The sequence below is a fragment of the Carassius gibelio genome, chromosome B10 (assembly GCF_023724105.1).
Source record: "Carassius gibelio isolate Cgi1373 ecotype wild population from Czech Republic chromosome B10, carGib1.2-hapl.c, whole genome shotgun sequence".
Taxonomy (NCBI): Eukaryota; Metazoa; Chordata; class Actinopteri; order Cypriniformes; family Cyprinidae; genus Carassius; species Carassius gibelio.
The window spans coordinates 9143633-9165574 of record NC_068405.1 but is presented as its reverse complement, the minus strand read 5'-3'; the positions used below and the strand labels follow the sequence as shown (position 1 = coordinate 9165574).

The 21942-nt window shown below is 36.6% G+C and overlaps 1 protein-coding gene across 1 annotated transcript in view; it reads right to left on the bottom strand.

Moving 5' to 3' along the window:
• Positions 1–695: 695 nt before the first annotated feature.
• csgalnact1a (chondroitin sulfate N-acetylgalactosaminyltransferase 1a) overlaps positions 696–21942 on the bottom strand; it is a 41838-nt gene continuing 20591 nt past the window's right edge. The window contains exons 3-8 of the mRNA XM_052567822.1: positions 18321–18537; positions 15093–15194; positions 6628–6806; positions 5216–5310; positions 4635–4716; positions 696–3288 (exon numbers count right to left, since the gene is read on the bottom strand). Of these exons, the coding sequence (XP_052423782.1) occupies positions 2999–3288; positions 4635–4716; positions 5216–5310; positions 6628–6806; positions 15093–15194; positions 18321–18537 (965 nt within the window). The 3' untranslated portion in view covers positions 696–2998. The remainder of the gene's footprint in view (positions 3289–4634; positions 4717–5215; positions 5311–6627; positions 6807–15092; positions 15195–18320; positions 18538–21942) is intronic.

Below are 21942 nucleotides of genomic sequence, written 5' to 3'. Positions count from 1 at the left end.
GTCTCTCGGTCTAAGCCACGCCCCCACACGCTTATACCATTACATCTATATCATTCACGACTAGGCAATGACTGCCTGAGAAAAAATACATTTCACACACACACACACACACACACACATACATATTCATTTATTGTAACAGTTTTTAATATTAATTAGAGACAGAAGCTGGGGAGAAATATAAATAGTGAGTAGTAAGATCTAATATTTACAATAAAGTATGTAAAATTTATATTGTAATAATTTAATAGAAATATACAAGAAATAAATATTAGCAGTGTTTTATTGGAAAAGTAGTGCTTTATATTTAGGGAAAAAATGCTAATCGTCGATACTCAAATGTCATTCATAACTCAATTTGAGTGTCCTATCAATATTGTGCAGCTTTATCATGACTTTTATCATGATGTAAATCTATCTTTACTTTGTTGAGCCTTTTTGTTGTTCCTCACAATGTCATATGAAATCAGTAAAAAAAAATATATATTAAATTAGTAAAAAAAAATAAAAATGTAAAAAAAAAAAAAGTGTATTGTTAAAAATGTTCAAAAATCACAGTACATAAGACAAGCCAAATAGATGTCAGGACGATTTATATTAATAATGCTATACTGCCATCTAGTGGTTCAGCCTGGACAAATCATTTTCATTCAGAGTCGATGGTGTTTTAGTAAATAATGACGTCTGAAAATCAGTGGGGTTTTTTCCTTCGTTTTATTCTGCTTTGTCCTAAAAAATTAAAAATAAAATCTAAATTACTTTTCATTTACAATAAATCAGAGAGAATTCGTTCCGAAACAAAACATTTGAAGAATACATAACATACAAGCATTGGGGTTTGGGGGTGAGGTTTAAAAAAAATAAAATAAAAAATATTGTCCCCCAATAAATAATTATATTAAACTATTCTGCACAGCACTAGGAGAAAAACAGAGTGCTTTGCACCCCGAAGTCTTATATACCTGACAGGCTTGTATTCTGCCTGAACTTCAGTCAAATTAGGCTAGATTTGAAGATTTGAAATTGTGCACAAATAAAAGTATTTGGAAGGGTCACTTAAATAAAGCCTCTTACAAATACTGATAATCTTCAGCACTCACGATACTCTTTTCAAACTAAATTCCTTGTTATATAAAACATCACAATTCTTTGTCTCTTTAAAGTCTAAATTAGAATGTGATTTTCTTAACTTTGATGTGTTGTCATATCGAAGTCCCCCTGTAAAACTATCAAGTCAAACTGACAGAAAGCATCACTAGGTGGCGCCACAACATTAATAATTCAAGGGGAATCAAATGAATCGCAGTTCTTTGAACCACTCGTCACATAAATCTAGATTTGTGCTTTAAATCCCTCAGTCATCTTCTCGCTCATCGATCCACAACTAAGAAACGACGTACCCATGACATACATTAATAGCAATAAGGCATTTTCACTCTTGCATTCAAAAAAAAAAAAAAAAAAAACAGAAAAAAGCTGACGCAAAGTCTCGTCTAAAAGTGATTTGTAGCAGTAAGTATAGTAAAGAACACTTTCTGAAAGACTGCAGGTTATCAGTGTGAAGTGCATTACAGACTCATCATCTATAATACTGTGATCATATTGTATCATGCACAAGAGACTTGAAGGTCTTTCCTGCGCTCCCACACATGACTATCTCGTCTGGAGGGAATGTGTGTGTGCTGCTCTGTTCCTGGTTATCTCAGTGTTTGGGTTTGTATTTGTGCGTGAGTCAGTTTGAGGCAGTGCTGTATAATGTCTTCACTTCCCATCTCATGCACAACAGACATGAACTCTGTCATTATTTACTCGCCCCATAGTGTCATGCCAAACCAAATGACTTTCTCTCCTCTGTGAAACATAAAAGGAGAACTTCTGAAGAACGCACAGGATGCTCTTTTCCATGCGAAAAGAAATCTCTTATGCTTACTGAGGCTGAATTTGTTGATCAAAAATACAGCAAAAAGGGTAATAATCTGATATATTATTCCAATTCAGAATATATTTTCAAATGTATTTATTCCTGTAACACAAAGCTGTATTCCCAGCATCATTACTCCAGTCTTCAGTGTCACACGGTCCTTCAGAAATCATAAAAATATGCTAATTTGGTTCTCAGTTATTGTCAATTATTATTAGTGCTCAGTTATTAATAAAAATTAATATTAGTGTCTATGCTGAAGCCTTTTTTGCTGCTTAATATTTTTGCGGAAGCCCTGATACATTTTCTGCAGGACTTTTTGATGAATAAAAAGTTAATTGGACGGCATTTATTTTGAAATATAAATCTTTTGAAACATTGTGTCTTTTACTGTATTTTTTTATCAAACAAATGGACACTTGGTAAGCGCAAGAGACTTCTTTGGAAAACAGTCTCGGATTTATTTCAAAAACATTTGGATGGCAGTGTCCTGTCCTTATTTTTATACTATATTCCAGCACTTCTAAACCAATACAACTGAAACGGAGTCGACATCACCGATCAGTCTGATTCACGAACGAATCATTCAGACCGGTTCTGTGATGTGATTCACTAAAAAGATTCAATTCTTCAGAACGTTTCTCATCATCAGCATAATACTGGGCTTCACGTGGACTACTCTTTAATAGTGCTGTCAAATGATTAATCACGATTAATCGCATCCAAAAAAGTTGACGTTTTTGTCTATTTAATGTATAATATGTGTGTGTACTGCCTATAATATTATGTATATATAAATACACAAACATGCACGTAATTATATATATATATATTATGTAAACAAAAGCTCTTCTTTTGGATTCGATTAATCGTAATTACTCATTTGACAACACTACTTTTGAATGATTTTATGCTGTTTTTTTTCAAAGCTTCAGTCAATATAATACAGTAATAATACAGTGAAAAAACCACCAGAGCTCTGCTTCAACAGAACAAACTATGTCACAGAGCTTCATTAATGTTTTATTTTTGTGCGACCTGTCCCTTTAAGAGCACATTAAGAAGAGGTCACATCCCTCAAGGTTTTTTAGCTCCGCTCCGCTGCTTCTGTTTGCGGAGGTGTGCCTCGATCTCGTGTCTGAAGAGCAGCATGCCCAGCTGGCCGTGCGAGGCCTCGTTCATGGCTTTGGACTGCATGCACATCTTGTACTGGTCCGGAGGCAGTTCGTCAGCGCAGTGCTTCTCATGCCACAGGTGGAAGAGACCTCGTGACGGGGCGCGCACCACCAGCAGGTTACTGTGGAGGTACTTCCTGTACAGGTGGACGTCCTCGCCGCCCCAGCCCTTGATGTCCACATCGAAACCACCTGTAAGAGGAGGAGACCGTCAAAATGTGGCGAATGACCATCAGCATCATGTCATTTCATGGATTTACTTAAACAGCACAGAGGTGGAGCTCAAGCATTTAATGCCATTCTTTCTCAACATACTGAAATCGTTTTGTTCCCATTGACTTCCATTATAATTTCTAAAGTCACAGGAGTTTGAGTAAATTATGACAGATTGCACTTTTTTTGGGGGGGGGGGGGATGGGGGGGTATTGTTTTGTGAATCTAACAGCAAAAAATAGTTTCAAATTTGACCAGTGTGTTGTTAATGTTGCCAGCTGTAGTAATAATAATAATTCATCCGCAGGAAGAAACTGTTCTTTCTTTGTTTACACGCATGTCCTGTTGTTGTTAAAGAGAAGCTTGATCTTTCCTCAGGACAAACAGCTGCTCCTGTAGTTTTGTCCAGGAATTGTTTGTCTGGATATTTGTATATTTTATATTTCCTATCTACACTACCAATAAAAACAAAATGTAGGTCAGTTTTTATTAAATGAATTAATTCATACTTTAATACAGCAAGGATTCATACCACTGATCAAAAGTGACAGTAAAGAGGCAAATCTATTTAATACGAATGATATTTCCTGAAAAAAGTATCACTATTACAACTAAAATATGAAGCAGCGCAACTGTTTTCAACACTGATGATAATAATCAGCATATTAGAATGATTTCTGAAAGATCATGTGATTCTGAAGACTGAAAAATGCTGAAAGTGAGCTTTATATCACAGGAATTAAAACAGAAATCAGTTATTTTAAATTGCAACAACATTCACAATATAAGGAATTTAATAGTATTTTTGAGCAAATAAATGCAGCGTTTGTGAGCATAAGAGACTCCTTTAAAAACATAAATCTTACTGATGCTTACATGATGTAGCTTATGTATTTGTTTAATTGTGCATATAAATGAAGTATTGACTTCCTTATTGGAGCATATGGATTTTTGCCTTCTGTCTGTTGAGACGTCTGTTCATGTGTTTCCTGAAGTGCATAAACTCTACTAAACATCAGTATCTACATCAGCTCTAACTGTTGTATCACGTGATGATGTCACACATGTCTAGACAGGAGGACGGGGAAGTCGTGGGAACCGCTTGATTTCCACAGGTGGGACCTGTTCTCTTCTCATTGCATCTCTGCGTAAGTGTTTCATCTGCTTTTTACATTCAAAATGACCTTACATTTGGCTATAGGTCAAATTCCTTTATTTCTAAAATACCTGTGCTAGCAACAGCTGCTCTTAATTACATTGATTTAATCTGCTGTATAAATGAATTTATTTCAGGTCAGTCAGCAGCTGCTTCAGAGGACGATTACCTATGTTGATGAAATCGGATCTGTATTGGCAGGTCATTCCGAAGCCAAAGTCCCTCCAGAAGCCGGTGTCTTTCTTAATGATCTGTAAAAGAATGAATCGTGATGAACACAGAAATACTCTTATATAGTCGTCTGCTGCTGTCTGCGGTCTCATTCACAGTCCAGAATGAACACTTGCCAAGCACCAAATGTGTGTGAAATTGCTTTTGGAAAGTAAATAAAACTGCCAATAAATCATTATCTGAAAGGATAAAAACTGGAACACAACTGGAAAAACTGCATTTTTTCATTTAAATATTGTAGTCATGTAAGAAGTATTACAGTAAGAAAGAAATCTAGCGAGTAAGAAATATTTCAGCTAATAGATTTTCTCAATTCAATCGGCGTGAGCAAGTGTGGCAAATGTCATTTTTGCCCCTGGTCTCATGTCAGCTTTCCGCATTATCAGTACATTTAATCATGCTCTTGATCATCTACACGCTCAGAATATCAATGCCGAACGAGCGTGATGACTGTGTTCCATCACAACGCATCAATTCATCACTTCAAACTTGATGAAGTATTTTAATGAGTTGCATTACCAGCTGCTGTTCCACAGGGGGGATGTGATCGCGACTGCCGTAGATCACAGCTGGGTTGTACTGGCTGAAGAGGACAGGGTAAAACACTTTCTTTCCTAAGACAGAGTCAGATCACACAGCTGCTTAGGATACGCATGGTCTTTCAAAAGTTTGGGGTGGTCAGATTTTTTAAATGATTTTGATGTTCACCAAAGCTGCATTTATTTGATCGAAAACACAGTAAAAACAGTAATATTGTGAAATATTATTACGATTTAAAATAGCTATTTAAATGTTTGAATAGAGCTGTCAAATTAATCTTGTGAGATTAATAATGGTAAAAATAAACATTAAAATGATGAATGAATTGCAGTTTTGGTTACATATTTAGAGTATAATTTTTTTTATTATTATTCATTTCAATATGAATTTTTTTAATTCAACCCAATAATGTCCATTTATTAAATGCATTCCTGGCACCTCTTTACGTCTATGTAAATATACATTAATGCATCTTTTTTTTTACACTGCAGCCTAAAAAGTTTATGTGTAATAAATTCAATGCTGAATCTACATATTTCTTTCTAATGCTGCTTTTTATAATGTCTATTCAATGCTTTTCTCATTTAACACAACAATGACTTTCTGGAGGGGTCATTTCTAATCCAAATTTACAGTTTGACTAATTCTATTAATTAACCAGAAAACTACATTGATTAAAAACTCTAATCACTTGACAGCCCTAGTTTTAAAAGGTAATTTATTCCTGTGATGAAAAGCTGAATTTTCAGCATCGTTACTCCAGTTTCCAGTGTCACATGACCCTTCAGAAATCATTCTTATTGTAAACGATAAAAAATTATACACGTCATTAATGTCACTTTTGATCAATTTAATGCACTCTTGCTGAATAAAAGTATTCATTTCCTTAAAAACAATTCTTAATGAACCCCAACTTTTGAATAGTAGCATATACAACACATTTACATTTAAGCCACGCTTAATCATTTATATGACAAGACTCATTTATTTTACATAATGCTATGCACAGGTGCACTATTCAAGCAAAATATTTCACAATAAGAGTTTAGGCTAGAGTATTTGAGCACTAAACAACATGCTTGTCCGTTGCTGCTGATCATGCTGATAGATGAGTGTGAATCTCTTCACCTGTGGTTAGTCTATTAGGCCACACTTGGAGAAGTGATTCATACATCAGCTAAATACCATGACAACAGCTGATTTAATCCATGCAGAAGTGGTGGGAAAAAGGAAGTTATTTCCGAGAGCAGCTCTAGCTGCATTTGAGTCAGAAGCCAATTGGTTCAATATATTGTTTCTAATGCAAAGCCATTTTTTAGTCTCCCAATTGCCAGATTGACTCAGCTCTGTAAGTACTGTATATATATATAGATATTCCTCTCTGCTCTCACCAGGCTGGGCATTCAGACGGCATGTGTTCAGGAAGTCGGCAGTGAAGAAGATGTCCACGTCACAGAAGAAGAGCAGCACGTTGCCTCCCTTCCAAGCACGAGCGCCCACATCCAGCCCTCGACCCCGAGAAAACTCCTCGTTCAGCTGAATCAGAGTGAAGTTATGGAAGTTCAGCTCCCTGAGAGCAGACACATGAACATCACACAACGTTCTCATCCATAACCATCAAGAACAGGACAATTATTACTCGTCAACCACGTCTCTGTGATATAGCTGCTATCTTAATGCAGAATAAAGAAACATTAAATAGTGAATGAAATGAAAAAAGGGTTATGCATAATACAATGTGTAATAAAGAGAAAAAAAACCTGACAGAATACCTGTAAAAAACAATACAGAACAATGTTAACAGAACAATGGGCCGTATTTCTACTGACTTTTCTTAGAAGACTACATTGCCACAAAAACTGAGCAGCAGTAAATATACAAATCTGCCGTTTTATGGAAAAACAGAAGCGTAAGATGTGCAGTGATTGATGGCGGGTGCAGATTTTACAGCGTGACCCGCATCATTTCTCACGGATAGAGAAAATAACAGGCATCCTCAGACCGAGCTGCGTGTATGTGACTATGAATACAATCAGCCACACACACACACACACACACACACACACACACACACACACACACACACACACACAGAGATGATTAAAGTGTAATGTGCTGGGCTGGAGCCAAGCTGACATATAAAAGCATGATGCCACCACACACAGTGCAGATAATACCTGCTATTAAAGCCATACAGCTGTTTTAGCAGGAACAGGAAGAGCTACTTCCTTGATATTATTGAATCATGAACAATGCAGCTCCCACACCATCAAACACTCTAGTTTACAATAGAGAGATGTTCCATAAATCTAGGTGGTTGCTGTGTGTTTATATATATATATATATAAAGAGAGAGAGAGAGAGAGAGAGAGAGAGAGAGAGAGCAGATAGGATAGACGAAAATGGTAGTAATATGAAATCCTGGAGCAACAAGCATTTAGCAAACACTGGAAAAATGCTTGTAAAGCACCTGTGACATGTGACTGCCCCGCTTCTCTTATTGGCCCAATATAAAATATAGGACAGCATGTCTGAGAGAAATAAAAAAACACCTACTTCCTGTGACCGAGATTCATAACCCACGAAAACATTGCTCCAACCAATGGGAGTTGTTTTAGATTGAATAAATACATACAAAAGCAGACATTGTTAACATACCCAGCCAAAAAAAATGTTCAAAAGCCACTGGTCGGGGCAGATTTAGGGCAGTTTCAAATAGTAGGCAAACAAGATTTGATTTAAGTCACATTAGCGGAACAGATTTGGAATAAAGCCTGAGGCGTTTCAGCGTGCATGTGATATTCAGTTTGCCATCAGCCAGAACAACATTCCAGATATTTCTTTCTGTGATATTGACTTGTTTTCAAAGACTGGCAACTGTCTAGGATACTTTTCATTCCAACAGTCGAGTTATTGCATTTTTCCATTTCACTTCGGCATTCAAAACCACACAGAGAAATTGCTTATATATACTTTTACAATATTATATACATATATACACACACACACACACACACACACATTACATACATACATACAGACATACACACACACACACATTACACACACACATATATATAAAATTTTATATTATGCTAAATTCTGGAGACAAATTTTCCCCCAAACTATTCGTTACTGGCATGTCTGATCAGTTCAATGTGTTGTTTAATGGTGAATATTTAATAATGAGCACTTAGACTGCTCAATTTATGCATAGTGTCATCATCAGTATTCACGTCAACCAGGATTGTATAATGCAGTGTTACTTACACTCCTCTCTTCCCCTTCTCAAATGAACACAAATTATTAATGTGCATCGATTCACTTTGCCCGGCAGATACGGATATCACATCTACCTACTTTGCTCTGAGAGGACTGATGCTGATGGTCTAGCAGTGAAGGATCTCAGGATCCTTAAAGGAACAGTCCACACAAAACTGAAAATTCTTCATGGGAACAGATAGCATTGCATCACTCGCTCATCAGTTTTTTTGGGGAAGTCATGGCCTAATGGTTAGAGTGTCGGACTCCCAATCGAAGGGTTGTGAGTTCTAGTCTCGGGCCGGACGGAATTGTGGGTGGGGGTAGTGCATGAACAGCTCTCTCTCCACCTTCAATACCATGACTTAGGTGCCCTTGAGCAAGGCATTGAACCCCCAACTGCTCCCCGGGCGCCGCAGCATAAATGGCTGCCCACTGCTCTGGGTGTGTGCTCACAGTGTGTGTGTGTGTGTTCACTGCTCTGTGTGTGTGCACTTCGGATGGGTTAAATGCAGAGCACAAATTCTGAGTATGGGTCACCATACTTGGCTGAATGTCACTTTCACTTCACTTCACTTCAATGGATCCTCTGCAGTGAATGAGAGTCCAAACAGCTGATAAAAACATCACAATAATCCACAACACTTCAGTCCATCAATTAATTCTTGTGAAGTGAAAAACAATGTTTGTAAGAAACAAATTCATCAAGATGTTTTTATCTTCTGGCTAAAATACTCGGTCTATAATCCATCCATTTGTTTGGACTCTCATTCTGACGGCACCCATTCACTGCAGTGGATCCATTTGTGAGCCAGTGATATTATGCTAAATTTATCCAAATCTGTTCTGATGAAGAAAACTCATCTACATCTCGGATGACCCGAGGGTGAGAAAATCTTCAGCTAATTTTCATTTTTGGGTGAACTACTCCTTTATTAGTAATTGTTTGTGTGTAGCTTCAAGAGAACAAACATAACATCGTTAGTTAATCATTTATATAGTTTGTCATTTAATAATTTATTCAAGTCAGTTTTTTTCTATTTTCATATTTTATTTCCTTTTCTTGCTATTGCAATGCTTGCTATTGTTGTTTAATCTCACAACTGTGTGGTTTATTTGCCTTCATAAGTTTCAATTCCATTTTAAGGTTTTTAATGTCAAAGGACAATGTGAAGCAATCATTTTCCATTGCTTTCGGTTTGGTATAATAACACTTGCATTTGTGCGGGTCAGACAAAATACAGGACACAGATTATTCAATAACCCTGCACATTTTTCTCACCACTTCATCTCCTGCTTCCTGCTGTGTCATGGTGTCCTCTGTTAACTTCTGAGAACATGACAACATTGAAAAGTGTTTTAAGATCATATACGCAGAAGTTATTAAGTAGTAATACTTGATAGTTGATTATAATTGATTAACGCCACAGTGCAGAAAGCTGAAAAGGCTAAAGTAGTTTTTATAGCATTCTGAAAGGTTTTAAATCAACATCAATAGAGGTGTATACAGTAACATCAGAGCAGAGATGTTTGAACACACATAAATCCTAAAACCGTTCAAGAGCTGCGATTCTTTTTGGAGATTTCGCAGCTGTAAACAATTAGCTATAATTTGTTAAAAGAGCTGTTAATGACTGGACTCTTGAGGCTGGAATCGTTTTTAAGGAACTGAAACAGCTAGCACTTGATTTATCAGACTGATGGGAAAATCTTTCACAAGACATCTGTGTTAACCCAAGAACATGGAGATCAAAATACATAACGGCGAAGGGTTTTAATTTATGCTCGCAATACAATTTTATAACTCTTTCTAAAAGTAAAGCTTATTTCAGGATGTTTCAGTTATATTATAATTTTAATTAGCAAAGGATACTGCTCTGTTTAAGGTTAAAATACTTGGCTCAAGACACACTTTACAGGTCAGGAATGTCAGGAAGCCTTAGACTTCAGGAAACGTGATGCCAATTTCCTTGCACAGGACAACTACAATCATCAGGCGTACTTGAAAGAGTTAATCATACTTTGAAATCCAATTGGTAAAACATGTAATGACAGGATTAACATGGGTAGTTGCACTTCCATTAGCTCTGTTCATGAACTAAAAGCTGGACTGAAGGTTATTCAGTGTCATCATGCAGGATCTGGCTTAGGACGATGTGCATTTAAAGCCCTGGATAAAATGTTCATGTCTAGAATAACATATTGATTTGTGGATATTCTAAAAGTTAATTACAGCTGCATTCAATATCAAAACACCAACAGCTTCAGTCCATCAAGAGATATAAATACTTAGAAACTTGGAGACAAGAACATTTTGTGGCTATTAAAGGATTGTCTGATACCATTTCACTATAAAGCTTTAAGCTAATTAACCTAAAAATTACCAGTAATGCCATATAATAATGCATATTAAGTCAAATAATATATATATTTTTTGTAGCACCCTATGTGGGCATAATTAGATAAAAATGTCCTGCTGTTCCAGTGTGTACCAAGAAGAAATAAACTCATCTGCATCTTGCATACCCTGAGAGTGAGTAAACCATGCAAATCAATCAAATTAATTTTCAAGTAGAAATAATGCATGCAACACAACTGCACCTTTAACAGTTTGCAGTGATTAAGAGACATGCACACTGTTACTGATGCTGGTGATTCGAGGCAACAAAAGCGAAGGTGACTCTTGATGTGTTATGGTTGAGATGGTTTGGCGACAGTATGTGACAAAGTCAAGCTCAACTTGATGCAAACGAATAGTCAGCCAATGCAGCATAAAGTTTCAGCAACTGTCAGATACCGCAGGCGAGTGTGTGCCAGATGATGTTAACAGCAACTGTGAGCAATTTTCCTCTTAATGATTTTTCTCTGCCCACTTACAGGGACATAAACCACAAAGATGATGTGTGGAAAATTGTGTCAAAACTTGTGGGCATTCCAAGTGGGTTTGATTCATGGATTCATGATCATTCATCTTGTTTATGATATGATGCATAATCTACTGCAGCAATACATTTACAAATGCTTTTCCCTCTAGAATGTGAATTTTTACTTGCAAGAAACTGATTAATTGACAAAACAAAAAGACATTTCATTTTTAACTAGCAAACTGAATGCTGGTCAGATGTTGGACAGCTATGGCTCACCATTAGAAAATACTCAGTATGGATGAAAAAAAAAAAGTCAAAGTCAAAGAGGTTCCCTTTGCTCATTTTCAGGTAGCTCTACAGCAGAAATGAGCTATGCTTTGAGTCGCTGGAAGACAAATCGTCGACCCAAACCATCTTTTGTTGCAGACTGCCTGAAGCTGTCTTTCAAAAACTTCTCGTAGTCTTCCATATTCATGATTGGTTTGACCCTGAGGAGATTCCCAGTTTCAATTGCACTGAAACATCCCCACAGCATTACACTCCCACCTCCATGTCTCACTCTGGAGATGGAGCTCCTATCACTTCTTACTCCAAACACAAGCAACATCTCTACAGACAAAGAGCTCTAGTTCTGTCACATCTGACCAAAGGACACGTTTCTACATAGTTTTTCTCCAGGTTGTCCTTCAAACTTCAGTCTAGCCAGTCAAACAGATCATTTCTTAAGAGGGATAATAATCTTGAGCTATTTTTTTTTTTATATAATTATTTTATACCTGGCAAATTGAAATAAATAAAGCTTTCTCCAGTTGAAAAATATAACAAGAAATACTGTGTTAAAACTCCCTTGCTCTGTTAAGTGATTAAAATGATTATGGAATAATTTAGAACTTAAAGGGGGGGTGAAATGCTATTTCATGCATACTGAGTTTTTTTACACTGTTAAAGTGTTGGATTCCCATGCTAAACATGGACAAAGTTTCAAAAATTAAGTTGTACGTTTGAAGGAGTATTTCTGTTCCAAAAATACTCCTTCCGGTTTGTCACAAGTTTCGGAAAGTTTTTTTCGAGTATGGCTCTGTGTGACGTTAGATGGAGCGGAATTTCCTTATATGGGTCTTAAGGAACTTCTCCCGGAAGAGCGCACGCTCCCGTATAGCAGAGCACTGAGAGCACAACAGACTTCTCTGATCAAAGCGAGAGCGTCGCGAAATGTCACAAAAGGAGTGTGTTTTTGGTTGCCAGGGCAAGACAACCCTGCACAGATTACCAAAGAAAAACAGCATTAAGGGACCAGTGGATGGAGTTTATTTTTACAGAGCATCAACGGAGTTGTGCAAGTGTTTTTGTTTGTTCCCTGCATTTCGAAGATGCTTGTTTTACAAACAAGGCCCAGTTTAACGCCGGATTTGCGTATCGTTTATTTCTTAAGGATAATGCAGTCCCACAAAAAAGGGTCACGATGGTGTGTTGGAACCGCATGCGGTGAGTAAAACTGCTTCAAATATCTCTGCCTCCTTGTTAGTGTGTCCGCCTCCCATGCCAGAGACCTGGGTTCGAGCCCCGCTCGGAGCGAGTCGTTGCTGCTGCTGCTCTCGTTCAGTTTCAGCCTTCACAGGTGTCACAGCTTCCAAACGCTATCAACGCAAAAGCCTACTCGCGCTCGTGATTCTTTAGCTCCGCCCACACGTCACGCCTCTAGGCGCTCGTGTTTTTCCGGGAAAAATCGGTAGACCATCTATCTCTTATGAATATAATAAAACTAAAGACTTTTTGGAGTTATGATCGATGCAGTACTACTCTATAGGTACTCAAGATTAACAGGATATTGAGTGAAAAAGAGCATTTCACCCCCCCTTTAAGTAGAACTTAATAAATCTTGAGTTGTATTTAAGGTAAATTCCTTTAAGAAATGAAGATACAAGCATTCGGGACCGTTGGGAAATTACAAACAATTAGCTCTAGACATTCAGGAGAGCGCTGGAATGAATAATCAGGAAATTGTGGCGAATCCACTTAGGCTGCGGTACAAAAAGAATTAAGCTCCCTTGATTTCTGCTCCACAGAGAAGCCACTGAATTCCCACAGAGGGAACAAGAGCTGTGCTGATTATTGGCCCTCCCTTATCCTGAGAGCTACAAGGCCATGATTGCTTTCCCGTTTCTCCAGCAAATCCTCTCCAGAAGTGTCCCTCTGTGTGGGAAAAACCTGCTCAGGGAAGATAGATCTGAAAAGCTCTGTGTCCAGTCGCATGTGAATGTTTCTGCATAAAGAGGAAAGCCATTCTCTTCCTGTGAATTGAGAGATATGTTATCCGCTGCAATGCAGCGAGGTTTCCAGCATGATCCTGGCTGGTTTCCAGGCAATCTACTGCTCCGCTGATTTCATCTGCCTCCGAGCCGCATCTGAAGTGACCTGTTATTTTCACACTGGTCACTGCAGTCTAACAGTGCAGATTCACTGACCTCCAATCAGTAATCATGAGAGCGCAGCTGTGTGCCAGTGGGACTGATAATGACCAAGAGACACACAACATGTCTGCACAGATTTAAATATGTCTTATATATATATATATTTCTATATACATTTTTATTTTTATGTTATTTTTAGTCAATTACTAGTTATCATAAGTACTAATTCATATTATTTGAAATCTAAAATTAAATTGGAAATATAATATAATATAATATAATATAATGTGTTATTGTTTTTTAAATATACATACATATGCATATTTTTATACTTTCTATATATTTATGCTAATTATTATTATATATACATACATACACTAATTTATGCTTCTATATTTTTATTTTATTTATTATTATTATTAGTGTATTATTAGTTATTGTAAGTAATATTTCATATTATTTTCATATATATATATGTATGTATGAATAATTCATAATATATCTGAATAATTTACTGTTGTGTGTATATATATATATATATATATATATATATATATATACATACACACACACAAACACACACATGCATACATATATATAATATATACATTTGTATACCTTCTATATATATTTTTTCTATTATTAATGAATTATTATAAGTTTACTATAAGTAATATTTAATATAATATAATATAATATAATATAATATTTAGTTTAACCAGCAGTTATTAAAGTCGTTTATAAAATTAATTAAATTACTGGACTGTAAAAAAGCAATATTACACTTGCAACTTTACATTTATTTAAATTACTTATTAAATTTAATATGTTTATTTAACATCTCTTTATTCATATATTTATTGCAATGTATATTACATATATTTAATATCACTCACAAATGTATGTAACAGAAATTCAAGTTGCCTCTGTGCATTTGATTATTACGCAGTATATCACCATCATCTTTTATTAATACAGCTCGTTCAGCATTTTAATATATTCATGAAGATGAGCATTTTAAGTTTGCTTGATCTATAAATTAAAGGAATTATTCATGCTGGTTAAAACTGGTTTCTGTCTGTGTAGACTCTCTGGTAGCAGAGGCTGAGTGTGTGATCGGTTTGAAGACCCACAGTTCAGACAAAACCCATAATGCACTGGGAAAGAGATTACTGGAAGGAACTTATGACACCCCTCAGGTTCCTTTTTATTTAACTGTCATCACCTCAGCCTTATCTGTTCCTATATGTGGGTACACACACTTCCGCACACACACACACACACACACACACACACACACATATTATTGTGCCATACCTCGATGTGTTCTCCAAGGTTCCCTTGACCTCATTCATCTGGTCCTTTCCAAAGTATACCACGGTAAGGTGCACCCGGCCATCCTGCTTCACACACACCTCTCTGTAGACACACACACACACACACACACACACACACACTTGGGTCAGCAACCTCCACTGCACCAACTCAAAAGAAACATTTTACTGTCTGATAAAGAGAACAAATATAGTGCAAAATAGATAGATTTTCCCCCAAAATTTCCAAGGCACTCATTAAAAACAATTCATTAACCATAACTAAGACATTATTACTCAACATAATAAAAATAGTTTGCATCACTGCAACAAAAAAACTACAAAGAATTGTGGGAAGAGTAGGCATCATAAAACTACAGGGCAGCATAATTATGACCATTATAAATCCATGAAAACATCGCATTGAGAACAGTGGAACAAAATAAAGCAAAACTGAGTCTGAAGCATGAGAGAAGACAGTGTGGCAGATTTGGACAGGATATGTTCACCCTACAGATCACTGCGAGCGTAACACAAAGACTGCAGCTCGAGTGTGAAATTCCTGATCTGAAGCGGCCACATTCTGATAGAAGTGTGGCAAATGTTTGAGCTGATGCTGAACAAGATGTGTGTCTTTTTATGTCCAAGACACAATAAAGACACGGCTGGTCAGACTTCAGAGACGCTGCCTGAGACTGACATGGTGAATTGTGCTGCTCAGTGGCAGCCTAGCGGGTCAGATTTGGTTTAATTGGACGTCTTCCTGCCATTTTACTGATAATATAAGTTTAGAAAGATTTTAGATGCCTCTCTTGATACCTTTTTGATATGGCATATCAAATATTCACATTCCAATTCAAACTGATTTAAACTGTAATCATTTCTATCATGACTGAGCCACAAAAGAGCATGAAAAAGTGCAAAAACTAAACGCTGTGTTTGTTTTGAGAGCACAAACATTATCTATATGCTGCGCTATCATGTACACGCCACAACAGATCAGTTTGACGGCTCTGCTGGCACTGAGCTCATTCTGTATCTGAACGTAACCCACAACACTGGTCAAAGTGTTCGCTCAACACCTACTGTAATATAAAGCTCTTTAAACACTGCTGGGAGGTACTAATTAAAAAACTGAAATTAGATGTAAAAAAGGATGTAGAGGTTAAAGAAAAATAACTGATGTAGAGGAAAAGGACTTTGTGAGAAAAGTTTTTTAACTAAGAGGATACAAAAAAAGGTCCCAAAACCATTTTAAATAACTACATTTTAGTTTTTAGTTTTTTTGCAAATTTGCTATTACTAAAAGTTTAAATAGAGTTTTAAATCCCGACTTGTGTGATTTTGTTATTGTCTAGCATTAAACTTTAAATAAACATTCAAATTAAATATACAAAATATACAATAAACTACACACATTAGGGATTAAAAATAAAATAAATTAAATTTCTTCCATCAATTTTAACGCTATGGGCCCTATTTTAACGATCTGAAACGCAAGTGTCAAAGCGCGAAGCGCAAGTAAGTTTGTGGGCGGGTCTCGGCGCTGTTGCTATTTTCCCGGCGGGATAAATGGCTCTTGCGCCCGGCGCAAATCTAAAATGGGTTGGTCTGAAGTAGCTTCATTATTCATAGGTGTGGTTTGGGCGTAACGTGAAATAAACCAATCAGAGCGTCATCCAACATTCCCTTTAAAAGCAGTTGCGCAAGTTCCATTATGGATTGCTATTATTATGGCGTATTTACCAGGCGCACGCCAGGAGCGGTTCACAGCCGAGGAGACTGATGTTCTTGTAAGAGCAGTGAAAGACAGAGAAGTTGTGTTGTATGGGGATGGGAGAAACCCACCCAAAATAGCGTCGGTTAAACAGGCGTAGGAGGAAATAGCCACGATTGTTTCATCGATTTTTTTTCCTGGTTCTTGACGGACAAACCAATTTGTCAGATGTCCTTATATACATATATGACCTCAAACAGGTCTGATCCTTAATTACTACAATTAGCCTGAATAATTTGTAAGCTAGATTTATGCCTATTTTTTCACATCTTCGTGGCACACCACAATGATTTCCGTCATGTCAAGTGTTAATATTTTTTTAGTGTAACAATTTATGATTTGCAAAAATAACTGTTGCATCTGTGTAGATTACATGAGCAAAGTGTATGCGCGTTGTGCACGCTATACATTATGGTCAAGCATGCGCCCTTAAAATAGCATAATGAACAACGCGCAACGCGCCACTGACTTTAGACTAGGTTTTTTCTGGTCAGTGGCGCAATTGTTTAATGGAACAGCAAAATAGCACCAGGGATTGTTTGCGCCGGAACACGCCTCCTTTTTTGCGCTGAACCGCCCAGGGAGCGCAAGTTCATTCACTAGTTTAGCGACGTGCTTCTGTGGAGGGAAAAGCGCGCTTTGCGCAGGTGCAAAATAGGAATGACACATGCGTCGGTGTACAAAGTAAATTGCGCTGGGTGCAAGATTGGGCCCTATGGGTGTAAACTGTAGACTTTAGAGTGTTTTAAACGTTTTACAATTTTTGTAATGAGGCACATCGTGGGGTAACAGGTATTCATGCAAAATGCAAACTTCTGTAAAAAAATGAACTAAATATAAATTCAATAAACAAAGATGACAATTGCTGTATGATTTGAATTGACTCCGATGACTGAAATAATAGCTGCTGAAAATTCAGCTTTATCACCGCAGGAAAAAATACATTTTGAAATATTATTAAAAGAGAACAGTCATTTTAAATTATAATAATATTATACTATATTATTGTTTTGACTGCATTTTTGATCAAATACATGGAGGCTTTTGATGGGCAAATACTGTGATATCCAATACATTACAATAACCAATGCTGATATTTTAATGAAAATATTGTATAAACCATTTCTACTAAAACGGAGCAAATGAAAAAATGAAACGCTGTGTTTGTGTCAAGTGTACAAAAGTTCGAACTCTAAACTTTACGTAAAGTTCAATACCAGTCAATAACATTAGTCTTCTGAAAGTAGCTTAAGAAACATATCTATTGGTTCTTCTCACAGTGTGCATTCTGTGCCTTGAATGTTTTAAAACTACTGGATACCAAAGTGTGCCTTATTTATGGAAAGTGCCGGGGAAGATAGACTGCTAGAATTGTGAAAAAGAAAGTAAGTACGAGTGCAGAGACCGATAAACAACAGATAATAACAGAGAGTGACAGAATGACAGTGGGGTCACCTGAAGTTGTGCATGAACTGTCTGAATTTGTCGGCTCTCTGGGACAGAGGCAGCACGATGTTAATGGCCATGTTGGCCGTCTCCACCAGCTCACTTTTCACTTTCATGAGGGGGCCGAAGGGGCGGAAGAGGAGCAGCCGGCGAAACTCCTGCTTCTGTTCTCCACGGAAGGTCAGCTCGTACAGCGTGCCCTTGTCCTTCTCAGTGCGCGCTATTCCTGCCGTGATGAGAAGACATTGAGAAAGTGAACAAAAGAAACCATTTCACCAAACCCCCACATGCAATCACACGCAAGCAAAGTCAAATTTCAAAGAAATCTGCAGCTCAAGGACAAATACTACCAAGATAAACACACAAAGACACAAGCGTGAAGGAAGACACCAAGTCTACAAATGCAGACACTCAAAAGCCTGTCAAAAACCCAGAGGAAGGAAAGGTTTTATTGCTCAGTGGTTCATGAGATGTTTGATGTTTGTATCAACTTTTGTCTTCAGATGCTGTCAAAGATCTTGTATATGGGCCACTCTACAGAATTGGTGTAAAGTCAGGGTTGGAAACAAACAGATTCATAGAGATTTCAAAGTTCGGGATTAATCTGTTTAAATTTGCACTGGACCAAACACTATCATAACATCTTAGTTGAAAACATCCCATGTTTCGGTCGTGACTGGACATTTTCGGTAGTGACAGTAATGTTTTGGTAGTGACCAAATCACATTACAGAATTTTAACTCGCATACTAAAACACTACTTAAACATACTAAAATACAAAAAAACTGTATAACTGTACAAAAATGTTGCTTATTGCCCCAAAAAAGGATTATGTGTTCCAATTGGTCACTACCAAAATAATGAGTGACAATTTTAAATAATTCTGAACCTAGCTCAAAAATGCTAATTAGCATACAGCTAGCTAGCACAGTTCTGAAAAGTGGTACACTTATAAAAACTAAATGTTATGGAATAACTCCCCAAAAACTGCTTAATTGTGCTTAATTTTAGTTAAAATCAGGCTTAGTCAATGGACTAAAACATACACGGTCTCAGTAGTGACATGAAAATGCGGGATACATTTTATTTTTTTACATAAAGCTTCTTTATATAAAAAATATGTATTGTTTTTTTTTCTTTTTTTTCTCATAGTTCAAGTTTAAGTTCAAAAGTGATCAAGTTAATGTGAACATTACAGCTCACATCATTTGGTTTTGTACATTTTGATGAGAAATGTCTGAGTTTAATTTCTCAGTAAACCAATTTGAGGACAGTGTTAAACATTGTTGGGTCCTGAAAGAAAAAGTGGGACTTAAGGCCCGTTCACACCAAGAACGATAACTATACAGATAACTATAAAGATAACGATATTAGAGTCCACACCAGCGAACGATATTGTCTGTGTATTCTAGGACGTGCTCCTGCCGCTTTAAATTCTCGAGCTCATTACAGCAGGATTGATTCTGATTGGTTGGCAATGTTTTTATCATTCATCAGAAAAAAAATCGTTCTGAAAGTGATTCCAACGATATCGTTTCCCTTTGCCTTTGTCGTTATAGTTGTGGTGTGGACTCAGCTATTCTTTAATATTGAGAACGATTTTTAGAACTATATCTTTATCGTTATCTTTATAGTTATCGTGCTTGGTGTGAACGGGCCTTTATCCACTAATAATTGAGTGGATTTTTTCATATTTGTATGTTTCTCATGAATATTTACAACCTAATTCATAGCACGTCTATGAACACGCATTTGCTATTAACCTCATTCTAATGTTAATGAATCTGGAGTTTCCCAAATTAGTGACTGTGAGCTTGAGGTTAGTCATTTGCATAAAACACACCCAAACTATCTCCATGTAAGGGCTTTCTAAGCAATCTTTCAACACTTTCAGCAAACACACATCTCTCTCTAAAATCAGGCTTTTTTCCTGAGAGCACAAAATCTGCATTTGTTAAAGGGGTATTTCGCAGCTCAAGCTATAACACAGCTTACTCTTTTACTGTATGATGAAATATATGTAAGATATGTATAACATTTTATCAACATGATTATGAGGCCACCCAAAGTTTGTGATTTTTGCATTCGTAAAAACATTTCACTCACTAATTTGTACATACAAATGCTTATCAGATGAGACCCACTGTGGCTAATTTAATCTTCTCTTCATTGCTTAAGAAAGGGATATTAATGAGATACAATTTGTTATTTTTCTTTCCCATTACAATATATTAAAATTCATCATTTATAAGCATCACATAAAAACCAATTAAGAGTAGAAGTAGAAATAGTGATACTAGAACTACTGATGGAATAAAACTTGTCACAGGAGATCTTTTAAACATCACGGTTAGGGCTTCACAAAACTGATTATTATGATTATTTAAAAATATATATAATTGTGATTATTGGTCACAAATGTTTTTATGTCTTTTTAACATTTCATCAGAATTATTGAACTTTCACGTAAGCAAAAGCAAGAGAAAATCAACTCATGCACCTCATTTCCCTGATTTACTATATTTATCATATACAGTAACATACTCTCTGAGAACTTATAAAACCTTAAGAAGCTTCTCTCAAAAACTAAAGCAAAATTACTTATATTATTTGCAATAATAAATCCAAATTATGTTAACCAATGCAAGATTATGACATTATTAAAGGAAAAAAACAGGATAAATAACCAGAAGGCCAATATCACAAATAATAATGCTTAATTAATCGAGAGAAGCAGAACTTGTGATCATAGTTGAATACAATTAAAAGTGTAGCCCTAATCTTAGTTGCAATGGACTGAATGGAAAAGCCTGAAATGAAAAGTCAGATTTGAGTTTGAACTCACGCATTTCTCATCTAATTCTGAAATGATCTGAGCAATGATGAGACATGGGACATGGAACTATGATAAGGGATTTTTTAGATATCAGATGTTTAGATATCAGGAGCACCAGGTCATCTGAGGCTTGGGTAACATCCCTGGTTATAACTTACACTAAAAGCATCTGGAAGATGGTCATGCATGAAGACGGTGAAAAACAGGATTTCACTCAGTACTTTCATGCTCCTGAAAGGCCCAAATCTCTTTACTGTACAGCATCAAATGTGCATTGTTCAGGTCCCATATCAGTGTTTTTACTGGTGCTATAAAAGGCATGAAGACTCTTACTATGAAGGGAAAAACAGGTTTGTACGAAACATTCCCAATTGCCTAAGGGTCGATCATGTCAAGAAAAACATACTTCACAGCTTCATACTTCATTAGCTTTGGTAGCACAGTGCGGAAACACTGCATTATGACCTTTACTGGGAAATATGTGTATCTAATTTCTAATATGTTTGTGGAAAAGTTGCTATGGTGTTCTAAACAGTGTTTACACCGTTTCTGAACGTGTCCAAATCCCTAACCCTAAGCAGCAGTAGTGATGCTTGCCTTCACAAACTAGCAAACTGAAATAAATCTCACGTCCAGGATTTCCATCCCACACATAAAATGCATTTATGGGAAAAGCAGGGCCATTAGGGAAGCCATCTGAATCAATACAAGCTACTAAAGGCAAAGGCATCAAAGTGTAGCCCGCAGACTCGACTCACTGAAAAACTAGCTACGGTAATTAAGAAGCAACAAAAT